Here is a 27,012-nt window from a genome sequence, read left to right on the forward strand (position 1 = left end):
ACATAAACCTCTACATCCTCTGGCGCTAAGGCTATAAGTTGTGCAAGTTGCCTGTTGCTTGTATATAATATTTGCTATCGGAAAAATGGAGCATGTTTGACCCAGGGTCTTCAAAAAGGCATAGGGTATTAAGGGGAAGCTTTCAGGAAATATAGAGGGCAAAATTAAAACACAATAGAACCTATATATGGGATGGTTGTCAAAAAGGCATATCAGTGATATCTAAGGAAACCTATAGGATATTATGCTGAAGGGAAGGGCGACCAGTGCCCCCTCCTTTGCCCTTTTAAGATTTTCCCCTCAACACTGACAAAAATTTTGAAAAACCGTTTTTTTCCAAATAGTCAAAAGATTTAACCATATACCTCCAGGGATTGCCTACCCCCCACAACCCCCATGGCAATTAATGTCAACTATGCATTTTACTCATTGTTTACATTCAGGATTTCTCATTTGGAAAGGGGGAATTTTTTGTACTAAGTATGTCAAAAAGATTAAGGAGACTGATGTGAAATTTTTGGGAATGTTGAGTTAATTCAAAAGACATTGTTGAAATTAAAGAACAAGAAAATTAAAAACCAATGTGAAAATTAAAATGTATTCTGTGAAATGAAAGATCAAAATTATACCTTTCTGAAAAGTCATAACTTGCTCTCTGCCTAGCCGAATTTAATTATTCTGTATTTCAAAGTTGAAAATCTCTTTCCAATTACTTTTCTTTTAAATTTATATGAACTTGAAATTTATGAAAATTATATGAACTAATACGGTACAGTAACAGTAGACAGATTCTAATCCTAGTTTTAAATAACAAACAATTAGGGGATGATGCATCATTATCCTGGTCATAAGTATATACATGTGGTTAGGTACAACATCACATATGGGTAGGGTAAGAAAAGTGCATTTATATGATTGTTCCTGGAGGATACTTTTGGCAAATCTAGTCAGAGTTAGGATGTCTGCTAACCAACTAAGGGAGGGGGATAGGCTAGTGCACAAAATATGCAATTTTAGACCACATGTAATAAGCTAGTTTTTATTCAAAGGGTAGGAATGGGTTTAACTTAATTACCTGAAACTGTACTTGACAGGAAGAAAAGATGACAGAGACCTAATTTGGATTTATTTCTTGCGATTTGGCTTCATCACGTTTTGATGGTATACCAGTTCAATCTCCATTCACCTTCTTAATCCTTATCAACACCTGCCTTAAATGGACTAAGGGTCTCTAACTGGACGGTTGGCTTAAAGGGGCAGTTCTAGAGAAGGAGAACACAGATAGCAAATAAGTTCTGTCATTCGGTCCTTTGAAACTGGGGGAGTTTCATCTTTTTGGCCACTTGCGTTGCCTTTGGGCCAGCATTAGGAATTTCTTTCCCTATCTCCCCTCCTTTTGTGATGGTATGTTTGAGTAGTAGCTGATTAGAAGTTTCTTTTCTGTAGAAATGGTCCTCAAACAAGAATTTTGATGTATTTAAAAAGTTCCTTGATAATGATTAGAGATTTAGCCATGTCTACTGAACTAAATTATTCATGCTTTGTTATTTGTATTATGCTTATTAGGTTCATGAAAATCTCTTAGTGGGACCAGATTTACTTCTTTTTTTCTTGGAGCCATTTATGTATCTTATGAAAATTTGAGCCTCTCTCAGGTTGCTCTTGCTTCATTTCAACTATCTTTATCATTGAAATGAATGTGGAGCTATCCTCTGTTGAAACTTTATTTGAATTGAAGCAGGTTAGTCATTAAATTGTAACCAGCTGTGTATCCCTTGTTTTTCTTTAAATCTGTGAGATGATCTGCATTTTTTTGAAATTACATTAAGGGAAATATCAGATCGTTTTGTCTTTTTTTTTCATGGCTAGGATGCAAGAGTAAAGAGTGAAGTTTTTTTAAAGGGCTGCAAGTAGAAATGAGAAATAATCACGTCTATTCCTTATTAAAATTTTGCAACATAGGCCTACAGTGCACTGGTATGTATTTGATTTGTTAATCTGACTATGGTGAAAGTTTTGTATTTTCAAACTGGTAGTAAATAAAAAAAAGATTACAACTACAATCGTAATTACGAAAACAAATTGAAAACGACAACATCCTTTTAGCTGTTGCTGTGTTATTTAAGGCTCCTTGCGCAAGTGTTGTGCATGGTATGTATAGATAATAAATTACTACTACTACTATTAACATCTCACTGCAGCATGAAGCCACCTGAGGCCAACAAAGCTATGCATGCTTCTCCTCCCTCCCAATCTATTCAAAGCCTCCCTCTTTAAACCCTCCTTAGAAACTCTCATTTCCTTTAAAGCTTTCCTTATGACATCCTCCCACCATGTTTTGTGACGACCTGCTTTTCGTTTGGTCTAGATTGTTGGCCGACAAGGATGATCTTTGGCAATCTGTCATCCTGAATCTGCAAAATGTGTTCTAACCACCTCAACCTGGATAACAGGAAGTGCATTGTTCAAAACTAAAGCCAATGAAACCTAAAATTAAGATACAAATTGCTTTGTCAAAAATTAGACAGATAGGCTTTAAACCTATTGTTTAGACAATCTTATAATCCCCAGAAAAAAAGGGTGAAGAAAGTAGCTTGATAACACATTCCTGAGATACATTTAAAGTCCTGAATTTATTCCTGGAAGTTTTATTTACCCCCCCCCCCAGCTATTTTTCAAGACAGATAGTAATTCATCAACTAGATTTTTACCCAATGGTGAAATAATCCGAGGTTACAATCAGATCTCAAAGGGATGTGTATGCTAAGCTATAATAAATAATTGTTAATTTGTACATGAATTTTATCTTATCTATTACATGATAAAAGAAACAGCTCGTTTTTTCCCCTATCCCTTTTTTATGTTGTCTTTTAAACATTTGTTAATGTATATATTATTTATTTTTTTCAGTTTTTATCTTTTTAACTAGTTGCCATTTTGCAGTTTTTAATATAAGTGACAAAGGAATCATATAGGAATCCAATATTTTTTTTTTTTTTGCATTGTTTGCCAATTTTCAGTTCTTGTGCTTTTGTTTGATTTTCTTGTTTATATGTTTTTTATGGACTTTGAAATCTGAACTCGCCCCTTCAGGGCTTGTGATAGTAATTTCTCGAAATAAATATCTATCTATCTAAAATATCCATCTGCGAGTCAGTCTTAAAATCCATCCATAGCAATACGAAATTGCAAGGTCACTGGATAGAACTCTGCCAGTTAAGAGATTAGCCAGGCAAGGTGCAATTGCCTCACCTTGTTATTTCAATAATTATGTCCTCGAAGTTCAGGACCAGTGTGAGATGTCGCGTGTTCTTTCTGGCCTCAATATCTCCTTAGTCACTTATGCTGATGACATTTTTAACACCACCTGAACTCTGGACAAATTTCTAAAGCTTTCCGAAAACTGCAAGCAAAATACTTAAAATCTGGTCTTGAATTTAACGCTGAAAATTCCGGCGTAGTACTTTTTAATTGGAAATGCCCACTTCCTCATGAAACTGTGGTTGGGAATTCAAAGATCTGCCCGTCTGACCAAATCGTTTACCTTGGTATTCCCAGTGGAAATACTATTTCTCACACTCATCTCCTAACAGAAGGCATCAAACGCTGCATGTCAGCTTCATATGCTTCTATAGTCTCTGCTAAGCTTCGTTTCAATGGACGTTATCTTGCAACGCTGTACAACACTGTTGCTCTTCCCCACATCCTCTACATTACACCTTTTTGGAGGATTCTTGCAAATGCTGATAAATTGAAAATCTGCTCCACTTTCTTCTGTTTCGCAAAATACCTACTGAGATATCAAAGTTGGACACGCAATTCAACTCATTAATAGTCTTCACATAGCAGATCCTACTATTGCTGTTGCTAAACTCATGGAGAAACACAACTGATTACAGTATTACAGTGTCATAGTTCCATAGTGATTTTTTTTTTTCTCTCTCTCTCTTTGTATGTTCTGTCATTTTATTTTAGCATGAAGACAGGTTTTAAATAAATTATAATAATAATAATAATAATAATAATAGGGATAAGGTGAACACACTATCCTATGCCTTTTTTTTATCCTTTTTCAATATATAATAATCATTTTTCTTGCAAATGCCCCCCCCCCTGATGGTCCCATACATAGACATAGGATGTAGGTTCGTAAAATTACGAACCTACTTCCATTATTATCCATATTCATAAACCATCTTAAAATAGGCTAGGCTACAATTCGATATCCAACAGATCTGATATTCTTTTATATTCAAATTTTTCATCTAATGGTTTCAAAAGGTCAAGGAGTCCATTAACAAAGAAAACAAAACACCAACAGATACAAAACAAAAGAGAAACAAAGTATTTAGGTCAATAGCCTATGCAGGATGGTGTTGGTGCCTATGGGTATGGATGAGGCTTTGATGGTTGTCTGTTGTCCAGCTAGGTAGGTTTACTAGGTAGGTCCACTGTTAATAGTTTAAAGAGTTTCCCGTACCACCAATTTAGAAAATGAAGGGAGGCAATAATTTTACCATTTTTTAACGAAGACACAAGCAAGGTATTTAAAAATCCACAGAAAATGTATTCCATCATTCACGTCTAATGATATAGTGGAACTTTATTTTATTTAATCAATTGCAATAAAAGTTATTACTCTATTTTGAAACAGTTTTGAAATAAAAATGGAAAGCTTTAAGTAGAAGAAACTAATATCAATTGTTTCCAGGCAAAGTAAGAGTAACCATAGCTTTACCTACATTTTTGTTTAATTTACATTTTATATTTAATCAGCTCAGTGCCAGTGAAAGAGGTGAATAAAAGTTTTTCACACAGCCAAAAGCCCACCATAATTGGCATTGTGGCTAGTCTTAATTAAAGGATAACAATATAAAAGAGCCTTCATTTCTGGCATTAACAAAAATAGCGCAAATATCGAACAGTTCATAGTAAGAAAACAATAAGTAAGTAGTGACTTGACCCAATAGTAACTGAAACGTCTAAAACACAAAATTTTTGACTACAATAAATATATGCTGATTCCAAATATATTAAATTCATTAAGTTTAATATTACCCGTCAAAAGCTACAAGCCTGAAAAAAATTGCCTGATTTTTGAAAAAAGAGGGAAACACCCACTAAAAATCAAGGAATCTTAACAAACTTGTACCATCAAATTCAACCTATGAGAGATCCCTACTGTAGAGGTTTCAAGCTCCCATCTGCAAAAATGTGGAATTTTGTGTTATTGTTTTACCAGAAGAAAGATCATGGATGCAGTTTTATTTGTTTTTGTTCTTTTTTTTACCAGGGTTGATCGTATCAAACTAAAGGTCATAGAAGATTGGGAAGGGCTCACTTGACAAGAAATTGAACATTCTATTGTTTTTTTTCCAGTGACCAGAAAAATTGGAAGGTAACTAGCCTCCATCCATTGCCCCCTTTTCCCCAAAGTCATCCAATCAAAACTTTGAGGCAGCCTTTCTGCTCAGCATAGTTGAAAGGTCCAATAAATATATTTTTTGTAATGATATGACCCCATAGCCCCTGGGGAAGCTGTAAATTATGATGTTTGCCCATATTTTAGATATAATATTTGTTGTTGTAAAGTATATAGAAATTTTGGGATAAGGGGTATATTTTTCAAAAGGGTAATTTTCCATAGGGAGAGGGGAGGGAAATTTCCAGGGGTGAACACTCCATGGCAAATTTTACATGGTGAGAGTTCGCAAGAACTCCTATCTGAAATTCATTTTATTTGTCTTAATTTCTCTTTGGCAACTCTTGCCTGTGGAAATTTTCCAGGGAACCATCCTAGGAATATCTTCAGTAGGGTTGGAATTCTCTGGGGGATTTTCCGACAGAAAAAATTCTCCATGAGATTTTCCACATTATAAATTCTCCATGGGAAACTTTCAGCAAAACAAAATTTCCAATAGAGGGGGGTGTGTTAAAAATTTTTCACAGCAGAGGAATTTCCGAAATGATTTGAAAAACGATCAGAAATCATAGGCAGCGCAAATTACGCTGTCTAAGTAAAGAACGATATTGGCACAATGTATTATTTTTGTTTCTTTACACCAGGGCACTTCATATTGAAGGAGTTGTCAAAGAAACTTCAAAAACGGCTCATTCGATTGGAAATTAGAGTGGCGTGTGCCCTTTATAATAGCCAAAAGTGATTGGAAGGCAACTAACACCCCTTCGACCCCCACCATTTCCCCAAACACACCCAATCAAAATTTGCCATAGCCATTTTGTTCAGCATAGTTGATTTCCAGATACAAATTATGTTTTTGAGGAGGACACTCCCCCAGATCCCTAAGGGCAAGGGTTGTAAGTTTTACCCTGGGGGCATATAAGGTTTTTATAGAAAGCGTTTTTGTGGAAACTATAAGAAACACATCCAATCAAAATTTTAAATAGCCATTTTGTTCAACGTAGTTGAAGGGTCCGCGAATTACGTCTTTGAGGGTGAACCCCCCCCCACAGTCCTTAGGGTAGCGGTTGTATGTAATGCCCTGGGGGCATATAAGGTTTTTTGTAGAAAGCATGGTTGTAGAAAGTTCAAATAGGGTTTATTGGATTGGAAATTAAAATGGTTCGTGACATTTTTTGTAGTTGAAAGTGATTAGAAGACAATTAAAGCCTCTTCCCCACCCACTATTTATCCAAACATATCCGATGAAAATTTTTAGGTAGTCGTTTTGTTCAAAGTAGTTGAAAGGTCCGGAAATTATATCTTTAAGGACGAAACTCCTCCCACAGCCGTCATGGTAAGGGTTGTAAGTTATGCCCTGGGGGCATATAAGGTTTTTATTGAAAGCTTCGTCATAAAAACTTGAAAAAAGGGATCATTTGATTGGAAATTCAAAGGGGTAGTGCCATTTTAATTAGACGAAAGTGATTTGAGGGCAACTAACTCCCCTCTCACACTCATCTTTCCCCAAATATATCCAATCAAAATTTTAGATAGCCATTTTGTTCAACATGGTAAAAAGTTTTAGAAATTAGGTCTTTGAGGATGATAAACCCCTCAGAGCCCTTGGGGCAAGGGTTGTAAGCTATGCCCCATATAAGGTTTTTATAGATAGTGATGTTGTAGAAACTTCCAAAAGGGTTCATTCGATTGGAAAGTAGAAGGGCCTGAGTCCTTTTTAACAGTCGATACACCCACCATTTCCCTAAACACATCTAATCAAAATTTTGAGATAGCCATTTTGTTCGACGTAGTTGAAAAGTCCGAAAATTATATATTTCAGGATGAAATTCCCCCCAGAGCTCTCAGGTCAAGGGTTGTATGGTATGCCTTGGGGACATATAAGGTTTATTTTTTATAGAAAGCGAAAATTCAAAAAGGAGTCATTTGATTGGAAATTGAAACGGTTAGTGTCCTTTTTAAAAGTCGAAAGTGATTGGAGGGTAAGTAACCCCCTTCTGACGCCGACCATTTTCCCAGACACATTCAATCAAAATTTTGAGATAACCACTTTGTTCAACATAGTTGAAAGGTCCGGAAATTATGTCTTTGAAGGTGACAACCCCCTCACAGCTGTCAGGGCAAGGGTTATAAGTTATGCCCTGGGGCATATAAGGTTTTTATAGAAAACGCTATTGTGAAAACTTCAAAAAAGCTCATTTGATTGGAAATTGAAAGGGGTAGTGCGCTTTTGAATATTTGGAAGTGATTGGAGGGCAACTAACCGCCTTCTCAAGGCTACCATTTCCCCAAACACATCCAATCAAAATTCCGAGATAGCCGTTTTTTTAACGTAGTTGAAAGTTCTGGGAATTAGGTCTTTGAGGATGACAAGCCCCTCACAGTCCTCAGAGCAAGGGTTGTAATTTATGCCCTCGGGCATATAAGGTGTTTATAGAAAGCAGTGTCGTAAAAACTCAAAAAGGACTCATTTGATTGGAAATTGAAAGGGCTAGTGCTCTTTTTAATTGTCGAAAGTGATTGGAAGGCTTGACATTTTTACAGTAAAGATTGATGTGGGTACAATGTATTATCATTTTTTTTTTAGACCAGGGCCCTTAAAGGAGTTGTCATAGGAACTTCGAAAGGGCTTGGAGGGCAACTAATCCCCCTACCAACCCCACCCTACCAATTGCCCATTATGTTTAAAAACTAAATTTCGCCTTAAGATTAAATCAAAATACACTGTGTTAATACTAATTCCCAATAAGGCATCTCAGCAGTATCCCCAGAAAGACTGAGGGTACTATGTTCAAACTTTTGGGGCTACTTCTGCTCTTAAAATTTAACCAAATCAAAATAGCATAAGTATATCCAAGCTATCAAAGAAAGTAAACAGATTTTTTTTTAATGGTATCAAGTTTTCTATTTCAGGTCAACTAGAGGAGGTATGAAACTAAATTAAACACTACTATTTGTGTCCAGATTTTTAAAATAGTATATGTTGTAAAAAATTGCTGAAAATTTTTTCCCAGCATACAAATAGCAGACCAAACTATAAAGTCTAAAAAAAACGAATAGATTTAAATTATTATTTTCTTTTTCCCTGAAAAGACTATGTCAATATAAAACAAACAGAAATTAATTAAAAAAAAAACTTTTCCCACAAGATAAGTTTTTCAAAGAAAATTAAAGAACTCCATTAAACCAAAAATGAGCAAAAATCAAATTAAATAATCTACCAAGCATGACACTACCATAAATCAGCATCGATAAAAAATTAAATCCAAAACGAACAGAAATTACAATAGATAACCGAGTCAAACTCCAAACGAGCAGAAATTAACATGAGTTGGGCCCAAAATCCCAAAGGGCCCAAAGTAGGACTCAAAACCCCTACTGAAAAAAATACAAATGAATGTGCATTGTCAGTTTAATATACGTATACTGATATTTAGTAATCAAAATGTTAATATTATTTGATTTATTAAAGTTATAAAAGTAAAAACATTTACATTTTTTCAGTAAAGTGCAAATCATGTTCTGGCCTTGGGAAGGCATATGGGTTTTGAGCCCTACTCAGGTTAATTTCTGCTCGTTTTGAGTTCGACTTGGTTATCTATTGTAATTTCTGTTCGTTTTGGGTTTCATTTATTTATCAATGCTGATTTGTGGTAGTTTCATGCTTGGTAGATTATTTAATCTTATTTTTGCTCATTTTTGGTTTAATAGAGTTCTTTACTTTTCTTTGAAAAACTTATTTTATGGGAAGTTTTTTTAAAATAACTAAATGAAAAACAAGCGTTTCTCTCAAATAAAATAGGCTAAGGAGACTTTTCTAGGCAAAATAGTCTGCAGGAATTTTTAATGGGGGGGGGGGGATTTCCTTGGAGCAGGATGAAAATTTCCTGGCATTATTTTATAACCAATCACAAATTAAATTTCAAAAGAAGTTTTTTTCAAGTGAAAGTAAGGAACAACATTAAATCTGAAAACAAACAGAAATTATTCTGTATATGGAAGGCTGCCCCCTCTGCAATACCTTGTTACCCCCTCGTTGGATTTCCAACCATCATTAGAAAAACGATCAGAAATTAAATGAAAAACAGGTTTTTTTCAAATAAGACATCATTCTATTTTCTTACTGTACTAGGTTGCAGCTAGTAACCACAATTTATCTTAGATTTGAAGCAATTAATGTTTATAAATGCAATCTTTTTGGATTGTCCCATTTTTTATTAGATTCCGATTGTGTTTTAAATTATGCCTGTAACCCCCCTTCCCCTAGGAAAATTTTTCCTGGGAACATATATACCCCAAAGGAATTATTTCTCTGCACAAAATTCCCCTATGGAAAATTTCTCTTGTGGAAAATCCAACCCACAGAAAAATGGTCCTAGACAATTCCAACCCAACAGAAAATTTTCTCTCAACAGTTCCCTCAGAAAAACTGTATATAGAAAATTGAATTGCCAAAGAGAAAGTAAGACAAATAAATTAAATCCCAGATTTGAATTCTGGATAATTCTCCCATGTAAAATTTTATAGAAATATTCCCTCCAAAAAACTTCTCACTGAATTTTGTTTACCCTTTCCCCAGTGGCTTTGGGGTATATCTTATCCCCACAGGGTTTGTTGTTGGACTTTTCAACTATGGTGAACAATAGATCTTTCTCAAAATTTTGATTGGATGTTTTTGGGGTAAAAAGGGGTGTGGAAGGAAGGGTCCCATCTTTTTGGCCCCTTAAAAAGGGCACTAAAACTTTTAATTTCAATTTGAATGAGCCTTCTCCAAATCTTCTAGGACCATTGGGTTGATACCATCACCCCTAGAAAAAATAACAAAAATACAGACATTTGTGATCTTTCTTCTGGCAAAAACTGCAAAATCCTACATTTTTTGCAGATAGTACAGAATTGATGGAGCAGCAAGGGAGGCAAATCTACATCTGCCTCCCTTAACAAAAAGCTAGATTGGCTTTGGGTGCATTTATGAGTGAAATGGTTACTACTGTATATTTGGAAACAGATTAAAAAATTCATGAAGTAGCATGTTTGCTAAAGGTCTAGATTAAGGGCTATTGAGAAAGAAACATGTTATAAAAAAAATTCTTACTTCATAATATGCATAATCATTGTAATCAACAAATTTTGACTGCAGCTTCACTATATTTTACCCCCCATCCCCCAAGGCTAATGTGCAAATACATGGCCTGAATTATATATTTCGTATGTTCTGCCAATGCATCTCTCTTATTTCAACCTGTGTAACCACAAATTTAATCAACTGGTACAGAACAAGAGAGATGGGTGGCAAAATGGATGAGAAAAATATGTTTTGGGCTACATTTTGGCAACATGGAGGGGGGGGGGGGAGTAAAGTATAATGGAGCTGTAGTCAAAATCTGTTAGCTACAATTATTTTCTTATTATGAAGTAAGAATTGCTTTCTTCAAAAGTTTCCATCTTAATAGTCTCTAATCTAGACCTTTCCTGCATGTTCATCTTGTCTCTGTCAGTAATGGAACCATGTAAACATTTACCCAATTCACTTTTTAGACTAGGTGGCAAGATATAGGGTAAAAAACTAGTATCCAATTGGCCAAAATGATGTAAAACTTAAAATGTTCACATCTTGTTACCAAATAGTAATTGAGAAGAATTGTATGAGCTGATGAATAGCTAAAAATCTAAGCTATGTAAGAATATGGTTATTAGGCCTATTAAAATTATTTAAGATCAAACACTTGAAATTATTAGTTCACTGACTTACCTAGATGGACCTCTTTTTGGAAATGGAAATTATCCTATTTTTATGTATATATCCTTTCAGTGTTTCAGTTTCTTTTTACACATTAACACAAAGCTGATTGTCTTCTAATTCTAAACATGTAACTTCTATTTCTTGATATTTATTCTACAAATTGTAAATACCAAATATATATATTTTTTTCATTTCAATTGCTTGTCAAAACTGACACCAGATATTGAATTTATGATGACAAACTACTCCCATTGGGGTGTCTCTGTGAGGTTTGATTGGGTCTACACTTGCATTGCATCATACTGTAGTAAAAGAGGGGCAGTCTAAACATCCATCTCTATTCTTCCAAAATGTCAAAAAGGTGGTCTTTCCCAAAAAGAAGTCTTTTACCCTAGATTTTACAGTGGCTTACCTGCTAGAGTGGTTATTTAGCTATACAAGTCACTGGGCATCTTATGTCAACATAAGAAATAAGATAGCCTAGACTTGTTAAGATTTGGGATCCTACTTTATAATTAATCCTCCTCAGAGAGAAATACTTTAAAAGTTTAAACTTACCTCTCATTTACATCAGAAATAAAATTTACCCCCACCCCCTAATGAGCAAATATATACCCTGAATTGGTGTATATAGGGGTGGGGGTAAAATTCATTTCCAACGAAACTGACAGTGGTGTATCCAGGATTTTTTTTTGGGGGGGGGCCGTCAGTCTACCTTTTTATAGCATTCATGTGAGCAAGAAAATTATCTATCATAATGCAAGATTCAGGCGGGGGGTATGGGGGGGGGTAGCTAGGTAAAGAAATGAAAAGTACACACTTGTCATGAGTATCTCTAGTTGTAGACTTTTTTGTTTGAGAATGAATGACAAAATTTTGCCAACTAAGTCAGAATTAAAAAAAAAAAGTTAGAAGCAGTGAGAGTTTCTATTTTGGGCGAGTAGATGTTTTGGAACTGCCACGAAGCAGCAGAATTTAGAAACTATAAAAAAAAGAAGTGCATTATTCCTTATATTTGCCTATAGGACCCTTTTTTTAGAGAACCAAATAAATAAAAAATAATATTATATTAAAGACAATTACCCAGAATTTGGTTTTGGAGGGGTGGGGGCCTCAATCTACCTAATATAGCAGTCATGAAAGCAAGAAATGGATTGATATTAACATTGTTTACAGAGGATGAAGCACAATTAAAGTTTAAAAAACAGAATCACTGGCATTTAGAGAAACGAGCAACGAAAGACAACCTAACCTCTCAGAGTAACAGCCACCAGTTTTTTTGGCTGCAAATCAATTAAAAACTTGGTCACCATTGACCTGGATATTGTGGTTCAGGGTCATGTGAGCTAGTCCATTCAGACGCTCCTCGCCTGTTGAGCTCTGCAGATAGGTTTTTAGTCGCTTAAGATAGCTAAAGCTCCTCTCAGCAGAAGTGGTAGTCACTGGTAATCGTCAAAAGCCTTCAAATGCATGGGAAAAATTTTACATCACATGATGCAAGAGTTGAAGCAACAGTTTATGGTTCCTCAGACATTCCGAGCCACTTCTGTTTCCAAAGGACTAACTCACATTTGAGCGCACGTCTACCCCCGTGAAATCCCTCGTAAACAGCAACAGCGCTCACAAATTCATTAATTTTTAATGACTTGCTGTTAGCTGGCAAAAGCCTTCCGATTTTTTGAAAGATGCCTCCTGATGGCGCAAAAATCTTTGATCAAATTCTTCAATAAGTGAAGCAAAGTAAGGTTTGAACAATAACTCGCAATAAAAAACCTTGATGGAGTCATTATTGTAGATGGACTTTTGGTGGATAGACCTTGGAACAGTCGGAGCCACATTTAACTCTTGTGCAAGCTCATAGGCTTTCTGAAAAATTGTTTCAAAATTATTTTGTTTTGACTGCAGTAAAATATCAAAACATAGCTTAACATGCCAACAGCACTCAACTAAGTCTAAATCTTTGGCTTACAGCACCTTAGAGACAGAGAGCATTATGGCACTTACAAACTCTAGCATAGCCATTGTGAACCTAAAACTAAATTTGCTTGCTGCTGAAACCAACACATTCACTTTAGAAATAACTTCTGTATCACACAGTATGCTTCAACTACTTCCTATGCAACAGAGAGCATTATGGCACTTACAAACTCTAGCATAGCCATTGTGAACATAAAACTAAATTCGCTTGCTGCTGAAACCAACACATTCACTTTTGAAATAACTTCCGTATTGCACCATATGCTACCAACTATTTCCTCAAGTATGGAAATAGTTGCACAATACAAAGAAATAAAAACTAAAATGCAATTGTGACACTCCACCCATCTCATTTTGCACAACTTCACAAGCTTCCTCTCAGTACTATTGGGACAAATGACAGCAACCACTTCTACAAACCTATTTGTTCTTTTTGGTGAGGATAATAAAAATGATATAATCTGCTGTATAGTAGCAAAGGTTGACCTAAAGGTTAAGCTGTGCAATGCACAGTGGGTGTAGATCACATGCGGAAATTTTTTCCTAATTTCTGCCTGTGCACCAGAATAGCAGCCTGACATGTTGCTGGCTCTGTCAAAACCAACCCCCACAAATTTCTTCATTTTTAAGCCAAACGCAATGCATAGGCTGATGATTTGTTTTGCTACTGCAGAGCCAGTGAGATTTCCAGAAACAGAAAACCCAAGAAACCGCTCTTCAAGTAAAGCACAAGTTTCATATTAGTATCTTACTACATGAACTAACTAGAACTAATTAGGCTTGTCAGCATGTGTATCAATAACTGTACAACAAACCTGAAGAATCCTTTGACACTATATGCTGATGACTGCAAGCTCCTAGGACTGGCCCAGAACAACCTAAATCTATCAACTATGCAAGAAGATCTGGACAGACTATCTAGATGGTCATCGGATTGGTGTCTACAGTTCAATGCCTTAAAATGTAAAGTTCTACATCTTGGACACAATAATCCAAAACTTGCATATCACAAAGGAGATGCCCAGCTTGAGGCAGTCAGTGAGGAGAAGGACCTGGGGGTTATTGTTGACAATCAACTGAAGTTTCACTGCCACACACAAGATCAAGTTGCAAAAGCAAACCAAGCCCTTGGCCTCATAAAGCAAACATTTACCACCAGGATATCAGGAGTGATTACAAAACTGTACAAAGCCATGGTCGGTTCTCACCTCGAATTTGGCATGACTGTAGGCTCTCTGTACTATAAGATGGATGTGAAAGTACTTGAGTGTGTCTAAATAAGAGCAACAAAGCTTATCTCAGCATTCCAAGACAAATCTTACAAGGAACATCTCACCTTACTCAAACTCCCTACCTGAGTATACTGTAGGAAAAGAGGAGACGTAATAGCAATTTGTAAGTTGCTAAAAAATGACCTATTAAGTCATGTCTTTTCCCTGTCCTTCTCAACTACCAAAAGAGGACACACCAAGAAGCTGCAGGCCCCCCATTGCATCAAGCAAGAGTGCCAACAGTTCTTCTCAGTCCATTCTGTTCCACTCTGGAATAGCCTATCCAAAGCCACCATCCTATCTAAAATTCTAGATGCCTTTAAGAAAGGAGTTGATCAAGATTTGGCCAATGCCAAATGGAGGCTGAACTGGGATGTCAAATCATAACCTTGAAACACCACCAGCAATATTTCTACAGGAGGCTCAACACCACCTTATCTTGCTGGACATGTGATTTAAGGTAATTTTCTTTCTTTCCTCTCATGTGACCTTTCTGTTTCAATGCTTAGCTTACACTGGAATTATGGCAGCGTTTGAAACTTTGAATGAACTATTGCCTCTTAGTCCAATTCCTTATTACAATTCATTCAATGCAGAGAAGCTAGTGCTTATAGCTGTGGGGGTTAAATAGTGAGAAAAATTTCTTGACATCTTGTTTGATTACAGGAGGTGATTGCTCATTTGATGATAAAATAATGATATAAGCTTGCTGGAGAAATAGATAGCCATTTAACAAGAAATGAAAAAAAGAACAGGTGTTGCAAATAACTTAAAAGCATGAATATTTCAGAACTTACTATATTGGCACTTAAAAAAAAAGAAGAAAAAAAATTTTGGGGGGGGCCCAGGCTGCTCTGTCCCCCTGGATATGCTACTGAAAACTGACTATTATATTTGGAAAGAGCATAAAAAAGGCATTGAGTGGTATGTTTACTTTATTTGTAAGTCAATAATATGAACTGTAAAAAATTTACCAAAATATGTCCCAGGAAGGTATTTTGAAATATCTACCTCTACTCCTTCTCTCTCTAGAGGGTCCTGAAAATTGCCTACATGACAGGTCTACCTATTGAAATTTTGACAAAACAACATTTTACCTTAGTTTTCAGTTATCAGTTTCTTTTTGTCTAGCTTTAGTTCTGAAAATGTAATTCCTGCTATTTTAGGACACCCACAACATGGCTAATATGGGAGTAAAGTTGATTTGTGATGCACATAGATGTTATATTTAGATTAGGGATGTAATTCTAGGTATATATTTGCACATTAGGGGGTTGGGGTATATATTCTGTGAATATATAGGCTCTAAGAAATTCATGAATTTCTTAGAATAACTGGAAATAAAAGGAAAGAAGTGAAGATAAAGGCTCTCCCCCTGCAAAATGTGTTAACTAGGATTTTTCTGTATATTGTGGAGTGAGAATTATTTTCTTAAAACGTTTCCTTATGTCCAGCTGGACTCCTAGGCTTAAAATACTGGTTGGCTAATTTAAAGATTTGTATAGCCTATATATATACACTGTCACATTAGCCATCTGGTGGTATCTTATTATTTTAATATAATTTTAAGCCATATCAATGTTTTTTGTTTTTTTTTTCAAATTTTGGAAATATATTTGCATATCTTTAAAACCATATAAATTAGGATTGAGCAAAGTTGTGGAGCTGAAAACAATTTTGTTGTACTTAATTTAACAGATCTATTTTGCAAGGTTTCACTTTTATAACACACAAATTTTTAAAGGTCATGACCCTTTACAGTGAGGAGTGGAGGTAGGTAGCCTACTTCAAAATAACTTCCCAGGACATAGGCTACTTTAGCCTGTAGACATATCCCTGAGTTTTATTTTGGTAAATATCTACCAAATCATATTGTTGAGTTAGGAATAAAGTGAATACATCATTTGATGCCTTTTTTTATGCTGATTACAAATATAATAATCATTTCTATCGGAAATGAATTTCAGCCCCCCCCCCCAAGATATACCTAACCACAGCCTGAATTGGCATATATAGGGGGAGGGGGGCTGTAATTCATTTCCAATAGAAATGATTATTATATTTGTAATCAGCATAAAAAAGGCATCAAATGGTGTATTCACTTTAGTCCTAACTCAATAATATGATTTGGTAGATATTTACCTTTATTTTTCTAACCTACCCCTTTCCAGGACAGCCAAAGTAGCTAAAGTAGAATTTTACCCATCTACCTTTTATCAACTGTTTTTTAGTCATCTAAGCCTACTTTTTTAACCATCTGCTTTTTCAGCCATATCAAGTGTAAATTTGAAGTTCTAAGGGAGCAGATGCCCTCCCCCTGCACCCCTTCTGTACACCCATGGCTGTATATTTTTCCCACTATAGGGAGGAAGGGGTTAAGTAAAGTGCTTTTAGGACCAATTTAAATAATTTTTTTTAAATTGTTTTCAGAACTTTAGTGTTTCCTTCACAGGAGGAGTACCTGTAAACTAGGAAAATGTTTAATTTTTCCAAAAAGTCTTTAAAGCTTTAAAAGTAAAGAAACTGTGGGGAAAGGTTTAAAAGAATACTACTTGGGCTGTAGGCAAGTTGTATCCATTAGGCAACCTTACCATCTTTTTCGTTTTCAAACTTGTTGCTAAAATTTACGTTGCCGAAATTCAGAATCATGAATTTTGTCTGTTTGGTTTCGAGCTTTATCGCCTGCGTATAGCCAGTGGCAAGGTCAATAAAAATTATAAGCTATTGACCCAGACTTCATTCACAAAAGAAATATGCATAGTTAATAATGATTCATCTGTGGATAACAAAGTTTTTTATTGTAATACAAACTCTGATATCTTGTGCATATTGTGATGGTAAGCAATTCCTTCTAAGTGTGATTCCAGCTAAGTAAGCATATCACTTTGGTTTTTATAAGACCCGTGAGAATATAGCCTTGTTTTATTAGGTGGATTAGTTTTGGGTACCAAACTAAATATTATTTCATAATTCTTATGATTTATAGTTTAGTAGGTTAAACTTCTTTAGCATTTTAATGCCATGAATAAAATTTTGACTATTTATATAAGAACTGTATGAAGTATGTAGAAATTTTTGCAATTACCAGATTGAGAGGAAGGCACTCTTTCTTAAATTGGCTACAGGACTCTATAGATGATATTAGCTTGTACCCAAAATCTTTTTCTTCAAATTCTTGCTAAATCGTTTTGTGTTAAGGTACATGTTCCGCTTAAAACAAGTGACAAGCCTGCAGCTGTATCGTGCAGAATTCATTCATCGAAATAGGATAATGATATTACTTAGACTTTTTCACAGATAAAGATCTAAACTTGCTTACAAAATAAATATAAAAAAAACTGTCCCTTTTCTAACAATTTCAGCGTATTTCTAATCTAAAAACTCCGTACACCAAATTTCAAAAATTTAATTCAGTAGATGGATACAAATGAACCTGAGTTACGGGATAATAGTAAAGTTGTCATCTTTCGTTAATATATTCAAACCATATGGGAGGAAAATTGAACGGACTGCACAACCTTAAAACAGACTGCTAGGAATGGTGCTTCTACCCAAGGGACAATCTCCCATTGGGGTCATTACGAACAGTTAGTCCTCCGTTTTGAATAGCCACATGTTCCAATTACAAATTATATCAGAAATAAAAACAATCCTAGAAAAAGCTACCTGAAACGACATATTACATCTATATCCTCGGATTTCACTAACAAATTAACAATGATTTTTTTCAGATATTGATAATAATTTAAAGATAATTTCAAATTAAACTTAAGAAATGATCCTACCGTTTCTCTAGGAGAAAATCGAAACAAGTAGACACAGAGGCAAATCTGACTACCTTAAGCAGGAAATGCCTTGGAAAAAGTACTTAAAAGAGCATTGTTTGGAACTGCATAATGATCCGTAACAACTGATTATTTCATGAAACACTTTCACTGATTCCTTCAAGTGAAGGCTCAACGAATTCATTGTTAAAGAAGAGACTGTATTCTCAGGGCCGGATTTAAAGCTTTGACTATCCTAGGCTCAAGCGTTTTTACCGTTCCGTTTTTGTGAGATTTTTGGGGAAATTTGATGTTAGTGGAAGCACTGAACAGAATGCAACTGATGAGCCAAAAGTAATCAAGAGGTGATACCAAACTCTCAGGTGCCATTCTTGGAAAAAATCTGACAGTTTGTCAGTGGCCACAGAATTCCTGTGCTGTTTTAAAATCACTTTCCTGTGCGTAGGCAGTGCGCCGGCATAGTGCACCTGGCACTTTGACGATAAACCGCATGAGTTCAGTTTTTGTTAAGAAAAAAGTCACTCAGTGATAATGTATTGCACCCCCTGGTATTGTGTGTCCCTAGGTCCGGGCCTATAGGTAAATCTAGGCCTATGTATCCTTGGATCAAGTTCATTAAATTTAGATAAATTATAATGTGTAATAGTTCTAGAGAAAAACTATTTTTTGCTTGGCACAAAATTGGCAGAGCCTGCAGTTTCAGACTTTAACACCATTGTATTATCATTCCATCTAGTCGTTCTCGGATAGTTGCAACATTGCAATACGGAAGTCTGACGAATAGAAAGCCTGAAATAGTAAAAACAATAAGAAGCATTTTTAAAAGTACTAAAAAACTTCAGCGTAAAGAGCGAGGTGTTGAGGAAGAAGCAATCCCTTAATATACGTAATAATTTCTGTTCGTTTTAAGTTTTAATGTTGCTCCTTACTTTCAGATGATAAAAATTGTTTCTATTTTATTTAATTACTTGAAAGAATAAATGAGACCCTGAACAAACGGAAAGAAAAATAAACGATCATAGCTAACGTATAGAAACTCGCAGATACTAATAAAGATGAATAAATATATCTGAGAATAAGCATTCAAGATAAGTTGAGCATTTTCAAGATAAGGTAAGTTGAGATAAAATGATAAATTGAGCATTCAAGTTTAACTTAAAACGAACATAAAATACTACAAACAGGAGTTCGGCTACTGTCCCCTTCCCCATTCTATAGCCATAAAAGTTCTAAGGCCTATTACACAGATCTTTGCTAGTTGAGTTTGCTTTGGATTTTATTTATTCTTAAAAATAAATTCTGGTCGTTTTGAGTTAAATGTGGCTCTTTAATTTTCTTTGAAAAAATTCTTTTTAAGGAAAATTTTTCTTTAATTAATTTCCGTTAGTTTTCGTTACCAAATTTTTTTTTATTGGTTTATAAATTGAACATTTCTACAGTTTTTCACGTCTTCGGCTTACGAGTTAAAATATTTGTTTTTAATTTATTAGTTCTAATTACTGTCTTTAGATTTATTTCAACAACCCCTTAAAGTTTCAACTATCTTCCTGTCCAAAAGACATCTTTAAAATCTTTGCGGCAGGAGGGGGATTCGAGGGTAGTGGACACCCACCTTAATCCTATCCTCAATTGACCGTATTAAGTGTTTGACTACACAAGTTAAATCCATAATGAAGAAACTGGTGACAAGCGATGATACTAGCGATGATCATAGTAATTATCAGATTTAAGGAAAAGGAAATATTTGAGTATTTGAATTTCTAGCTGTTTTTTCCCTTCTCCATTGGATTGAACATGTACTTATAAAATTCAAGTTAAAGATACTATAAAAAGCCGGGCACAATTCACTTGTCATAACCACACTTCCAAAGTACCTGCAATAAATATTATAGCAAAATTTACAGTGAAATTTCTATTGTGCTTTAACAGAACTAACCAAGGCTGAACTACTTGAAGCACTGTCGCAATTGATCTGTACAATATAGACTATGTAGGCGAATAATGCAGCTTTATTGTGGTACATATACATATTAAACTTATTATATAAAATTACCTTAGCATGAAAAAAAAAACTAAATGAAGCAAAAAGAAGTAAGAAAAGAACATACTGTACAGCTAGTAATGTTCAATAATAAAAACAAAATCGCTTGGTACATTCTGTTTTAGTAAGAGCTTTATTCTGCCAAGGATTAATCTGGAATTGATGGGCCCTAGCATTTTTTTTTAATATTGTTTTTTACCGTTTTATTATACTTACTATGCGGGATTAAAAGACAGGAGTATTTCATGAGGTAATAGTTAATCTTATCCCCTGGTTTCCAGGTTTATTTTGTGTGTTTGTATTGCCACATGTTTTTCAGGGGGTGAAAAAACTAAAAATGCGATTAACTAGTATATTCCAGATGGCAAGCGAATAGTAAGTGAATTGGCATGAATGACAATCTCTACTGATCCGCAATAAGCAGAATTTACTGATTAATCTTAAAGAATACGTAACTTACCCCTACTTGAGGCAAAAGATGAGCTATATTGAATGAACAAAAAGAATTGAACACACAGCCACATAGGCAGAGGAGGAAGGAAAGGTTTGAGACGTACTTCCTGAATTTTCAATATTCTCCCTATAACTAGAGATGTTTTTTTTTTTTTTTTACAATATTAGTCTGTTTTTCTTGGATTCACGCCCCACCTCCTCCAGAAATAAACTTCTGTACATATTCATAAGACATCGATCAAACTTATTTGGGGTTGTCTCCGAGCTCATTTTCTTGAATCCAAGGAGATACTTCTAACTTTTCAGAAAGAAGCTTCAAGTCTTGTGACCCCAAAACACAGCCCTGTTTTACATCCTTTGCAGAATATTTGACTTTTTTAACATATTTTATGTGATTATGATATTGAGGGTGGGGGGGGGGATGGGAGATAGTCGCACAGGCCTGAAAAATAAAATATCTAATTAGGTCAGGAATGACCATATAAAAGGTTCAATCAAAAAACTATAAAAAAAAGGTTCAATAAGAAATGATAGGAGGTGTCTGTCTAGGCAATAACTAATCAGGTCATTATTATGAAAACACGAACCTGCTCAGGGTGATAAATTAATATCAAAGCCTTTGTTTTTTGTTTTTTTATCCTTACATAACCGTAAACACCTTTCAGGTATTTGGCGAGAAGATCTCAGCAACAGAATCAATATTGGTGCGCCAACAGAGGGTTACCACAGAGTCCAACTCAACTGCAATGATAACTCAATGTCAGTCGCTGTTATAACAGAAAACGACTTCGATGGTGTAATTTACACACGCGGATCTTTCTACGGACGAAGCGAGAAATGCTTCAAAGAAGGAAAATTTGGCCAAACAGACTACTACTTTGATTTTGAATTCGACGAATGTAATGTAAAAAAAGTAAGTTTGGGATTGTTCATGACACTTTCCTCCAGCAGATGCACAAAAAAGTTACTAAGAGGAGTATCAAGTATGGGGGATAGAAGGATGCCTCCCCGCTCCAATATTTCCATCCATTGGATAGAAAAATTTGCGTCGGTTAAATAGTGGCGCAAAACGCTAATATTTTACAGGCACAACTTTTTATGATGTAGAATCCATGCACGAAGATCAGTCTCGGTCGGTAAAAAACTAAAACTAAAGCAATTTCAATAGCAAAATCATCTAACAAACATAGCCATCCAGATGGTAAAATCCATTGCCCCCTCCCAAACGTTACTGAAAACACAAATGCCAAGTATATAAAAGAAGAACGTTGATTTAGGAGTCAAAAGTGAGTACGTAGCCTAACAACAACAAATTAATCTATAACGCTTTTCATAGTCTTACACGACCTGCAGTATCAGCAACTTTCAGTATACTATTAAAATTACCTTAAAAGCTTAGGAACACAAATAAATGTGATTTTCAGAAGTAGAAAGTCATTAAAGAGCATGCAAAGATAATGGATTGCTATATCAGGTTACATCTTGATCTCACCTAGTATTACTCAAAATGAAGAACAAATAAACCATAATATTAACTCTGGAAATCGGCTTATTTCATACAACGGAGAATTTCGGCGGACGGAGAAGTTATGATACGAATTTTAAGCCATGAATTTGTAGTCCTAATACTGTCAAGATTGGTTTACTTCGAATTTGTCATCAAAATAATCAAAAAGTATCCTTTTCAGCTCCAAAAAGACAGTCAATCATTGGACTGAGCTCATTGTGCATAAGTGATGCCAAATTAAAGGAAAAAAAACTAAGCGACAATCCTAAAATACTTCATTTTTATACTGTTAAGCGCCCTTAAATGGTTTACTTTACTATTCCAAAACTCCTATATTGTTTTGTGTTTTCAGTAAAGCGCAAGTTTTCTATAATCCTACAAATATAGGGAAATATCACCAGTTGCTTTATTTGCAGTAGTTTTATTGATATGTATATTAGATAGGCTATGAGGTAATACTTTTTGTTCGTTTTAAGTTTCAACTTTGCTCTTTACTTCCCTCAGAAAAACTTTGTTTTTTAAATTAATCTTTACCCATTTTTAATAAAAAAAAAAATCATGTAGAAGGCACAAAACCATGATTGAAAAAAAACAAAAAAAAACACCCGACGCCTGACACCGATACGCACGGTACCAAAACGCCCGATACCGAATTCGCTCTCTACTTCCCGCAGGAATAACCTTTTTAAAAAAAAATTAATCTTTGCCCGTTTTTAATTAAAAACGATGTTAATTAGAAATCTCATTCAACCACTCGCTTGCAAATCCTGTGGACATGGTCGGTCATAAATTTTTAAATCATTTTTGGTCTTTAATTGCCTTCAAGCGGCTCACAAACTAAAAGACTATCTAAATTACCCTTATTGTATGACTATCTGCCCAAAGACAAGAAGTATTATCATATAGAAGTAACCTAGGATGATAGACTATCATCAGGAAGTAAATATAATCATTTTTATACAATTATGAAAAAGTTATGCCAGCTTTCCCTCTCACGGAGACTATCTCGCTCTCAAGAAATTCTATAGTAAAAATGAACTGCAGAATTATGAACTAAGAATTAACTTCTAAGATTGGTAACGCGCATCGATTTCCTTGGTATTGTACAAGTATCTATCCTCTAAAGAGGATTTTCAAAGTTTCAAAACCTAAGCATAATTTCCGTATCTATCATAAAGTTTCGTGAAATTATATCATATTACCTGATTTCGAAAGAAAAAAGTTTCTATTATTTATTTTTAATGGGCAACCAATACAGCTTTGCACATTCATCGTGTCCATCCCTCAATTGTGACTCCTGGGTCCGAACTTACCTTCTCGGTACCACTAGATACAATAATACGAGGGGCATTCAAAAAATGCTTGACATTTCTGTCAGGTAATGGCAACCACTTTCTATGACTGTGAAGGGGTTGTACATGTGGAATTTTTAGAAGCTTAAAGGGATCTCTAGATTTCACTTAAAATAGTCTAAAAGGGTGGAAGCATCAACTGGGGGAGCTATTTGACATTAAAGGATGTTATATTGGAAAGTCCATTGTAATTATGGATGTTGTAAATCCATGTAATTTTATACAATTCTGAAAAAGTTATGCCAGCTTTCCCTCTCACGGAGACTATCTCGCTCTCAAGAAATTCTATATTAAAAATGAACTGCAGAATTATGAACTAAGAATTAACTTCTAAGATTGGTAACGCGCATCGATTTCCTTGGTATTGTACAAGTATCTATTCTCTAAAGAGGATTTTCAAAGTTTCAAAACTTAAGCATAATTTCCGTATCTATCATAAAGTTTCGTGAAATTATATCATATTACCTGATTTCGAAACAAAAAAGTTTCTATTATTTATTTTTAAGGGGCAACCAATACAGCTTTGCACATTCATCGTGTCCATCACTCAATTGTGACTTCTGGGTCCGAACTTACCTTCCCGGTACCACTAGATACAATAATACGAGGGGCATTCAAAAAATGCTTGACATTTCTGTCAGGTAATGGCAACCACTTTCTATGACTGTGAAGGAGTTGTACTTGTGGAATTTTTAGAAGGTTGAGGGGATCTCTAGATTTCACTAAAAATAGTCTAAAAGGATGGAAGCATCACTTGGGGGAGCTATTTGACATTTAGGGAGGTTATATTGAAAAATCAATTGTAATCATGGATGTTGTAAATCCATGTAATTTTATACAATTCTGAAAAAGTTATGCCAGCTTTCCCTCTCACGGAGACTATCTCGCTCTCAAGAAATTCTATATTAAAAATGAACTGCAGAATTATGAACTAAGAATTAACTTCTAAGATTGGTAACGCGCATCGATTTCCTTGGTATTGTACAAGTATCTATTCTCTAAAGAGGATTTTCAAAGTTTCAAAACTTAAGCATAATTTCCGTATCTATCATAAAGTTTCGTGAAATTATATCATATTACCTGATTTCGAAACAAAAAAGTTTCTATTATTTATTTTTAAGGGGCAACCAATACAGCTTTGCACATTCATCGTGTCCATCACTCAATTGTGACTTCTGGGTCCGAACTTACCTTCCCGGTACCACTAGATACAATAATACGAGGGGCATTCAAAAAATGCTTGAAATTTCTGTCAGGTAATGGCAACCATTTTCTATGACTGTAAAGGATTTGTACTTGTGGAATTTTTAGAAGGTTGAGGGGATCTCTAGATTTCACTAAAAATAGTCTAAAAGGATGGAAGCATCACCTGGGGGAGCTATTGACATTTAGGGAGGTTATATTGAAAAATCAATTGTAATCATGGATGTTGTAAATCCATGTAATTTTATACAATTCTGAAAAAGTTATGCCAGCTTTCTCTCTCACGGAGACTATCTCGCTCTCAAGAAATTCTATATTAAAAATGAACTGCAGAATTATGAACTAAGAATTAACTTCTAAGATTGGTAACGCGCATCGATTTCCTTGGTATTGTACAAGTATCTATTCTCTAAAGAGGATTTTCAAAGTTTCAAAACTTAAGCATAATTTCCGTATCTATCATAAAGTTTCGTGAAATTATATCATATTACCTGATTTCGAAACAAAAAAGTTTCTATTATTTATTTTTAAGGGGCAACCAATACAGCTTTGCACATTCATCGTGTCCATCACTCAATTGTGACTTCTGGGTCCGAACTTACCTTCCCGGTATCACTAGATACAATAATACGAGGGGCATTCAAAAAATGCTTGAAATTTCTGTCAGGTAATGGCAACCATTTTCTATGACTGTAAAGGATTTGTACTTGTGGAATTTTTAGAAGGTTGAGGGGATCTCTAGATTTCACTAAAAATAGTCTAAAAGGATGGAAGCATCACTTGGGGGAGCTATTTGACATTGAAGGAGGTTAGGAGGTTATATTGAAAAATCAATTGTAATCATGGATGTTGTAAATCCATGTAATTTTATACAATTCTGAAAAAGTTATGCCAGCTTTCCCTCTCACAGAGACTATCTCGCTCTCAAGAAATTCTGTATTAAAAATGAACTGCAGAATTATGAACTAAGAATTAACTTCTAAGATTGGTAACGCGCATCGATTTCCTTGGTATTGTACAAGTATCTATTCTCTAAAGAGGATTTTCAAAGTTTCAAAACTTAAGCATAATTTCCGTATCTATCATAAAGTTTCGTGAAATTATATCATATTACCTGATTTCGAAACAAAAAAGTTTCTATTATTTATTTTTAAGGGGCAACCAATACAGCTTTGCACATTCATCGTGTCCATCACTCAATTGTGACTTCTGGGTTCGAACTTACCTTCCCGGTACCACTAGATACAATAATACGAGGGGCATTCAAAAAATGCTTGAAATTTCTGTCAGGTAATGGCAACCATTTTCTATGACTGTAAAGGATTTGTACTTATGGACTTTTTAGAAGGTTGAGGGGATCTCTAGATTTCACTTAAAATAGTCTAAAAGGATGGAAGCATCACTTGGGGGAGCTATTTGACATTGAAGGAGGTTAGGAGGTTATATTGAAAAATCAATTGTAATCATGGATGTTGTAAATTCATTTCATGCTGAAAGATCCATTGTAATAGAAAAATCAATAACAATAACAAAATTCTGCCTATTGTTTTTAATGCCCTTGTACTTTCAGAAATATGAACCACATTTACATGAAACTAGCTGAGTATTCCTGCAAAACGTCAAGTCTACTACAAAAAGTTTATTAATCCATACTTTACAAAACAATATAGGCCTGCGTTTAGGCACAGAGAACAGGAATGCAGTATGGAATTGGCTGATTCTTCCAACATTGGAAGCGACATTGGTTTGGCTTTAACGTTTTAAATAAGTTTAATACCATGTTTGATCGCGCGTCGATTTCCTTGGTGTTCTAGGAGTAGCTATTTTTCTAAGGAAGATTTTCAAGTTTTTCAAAACATGAGCAAAATTTTTGTATCTCTTACTTATTTCACTAAACATCCTCCCCCCTGCTAAGCACCAAAAAACTTGGGTCAGGTATAGACATAAACAAACAACAAAATTGGAATGTAACCTGATAAATAAAAAAAATATCGCAGAAAAAAAAAATGCAAATAGGTTTTTAGTACTGTGATTTTTCTATAGGCTACACATTACAAATAGTTTTATCCTGTCTGTTAAATAGTAAAAATAGGTAAATAATTTGAATAAGTAAATATAAGAATCCTTCTTTTAATATACAACTTTGAGTGGTCCCACTAAGTGGCAAGGTGTTGGGATCGGGGACGTAATTTGCTATGGGAAAGAGGGGACAACTGCCCCTCCCAGATCCCAGTTCACCCCTTCCCCTCAGGCCCCAG

The 27,012-nt window shown here is 34.9% G+C and overlaps 3 protein-coding genes across 4 annotated transcripts in view; 1 reads left to right on the forward strand and 2 right to left on the reverse strand.

The window, feature by feature from the left end:
* The window catches only part of LOC148956641 (mitochondrial import inner membrane translocase subunit TIM14), a 68,827-nt gene extending 51,820 nt beyond the window's left edge, over nucleotides 1-17,007 (reverse strand). The window contains exon 1 of the mRNA XM_089091555.1: nucleotides 16,966-17,007. Within this exon, the coding sequence (XP_088947681.1) occupies nucleotides 16,966-17,007 (42 nt within the window). The remainder of the gene's footprint in view (nucleotides 1-16,965) is intronic.
* A 108-nt stretch (nucleotides 17,008-17,115) lies between these two features.
* The window catches only part of LOC148956643 (uncharacterized), a 30,411-nt gene continuing 20,514 nt past the window's right edge, over nucleotides 17,116-27,012 (forward strand). Inside the window, exons 1-2 of the mRNA XM_089086394.1 lie at nucleotides 17,116-17,250; nucleotides 21,358-21,605. Of these exons, the coding sequence (XP_088942520.1) occupies nucleotides 17,181-17,250; nucleotides 21,358-21,605 (318 nt within the window). The 5' untranslated portion in view covers nucleotides 17,116-17,180. The remainder of the gene's footprint in view (nucleotides 17,251-21,357; nucleotides 21,606-27,012) is intronic.
* LOC148956644 (putative gamma-glutamylcyclotransferase CG2811) overlaps nucleotides 18,102-27,012 on the reverse strand; it is a 64,068-nt gene continuing 55,157 nt past the window's right edge. Inside the window, exon 4 of one of the 2 annotated variants that reach the window (XM_089086450.1) lies at nucleotides 18,102-18,987. In XM_089086450.1, the coding sequence (XP_088942576.1) occupies nucleotides 18,905-18,987 (83 nt within the window). In that variant the 3' untranslated portion in view covers nucleotides 18,102-18,904. The remainder of the gene's footprint in view (nucleotides 18,988-27,012) is intronic. The other variant, XM_089086443.1, reaches the window with a different exon arrangement.

The sequence above is a fragment of the Artemia sp. Qi Xiang Cuo genome, chromosome 1 (assembly GCF_049724085.1).
Source record: "Artemia sp. Qi Xiang Cuo chromosome 1, ASM4972408v1, whole genome shotgun sequence".
Taxonomy (NCBI): Eukaryota; Metazoa; Arthropoda; class Branchiopoda; order Anostraca; family Artemiidae; genus Artemia; species Artemia sp. Qi Xiang Cuo.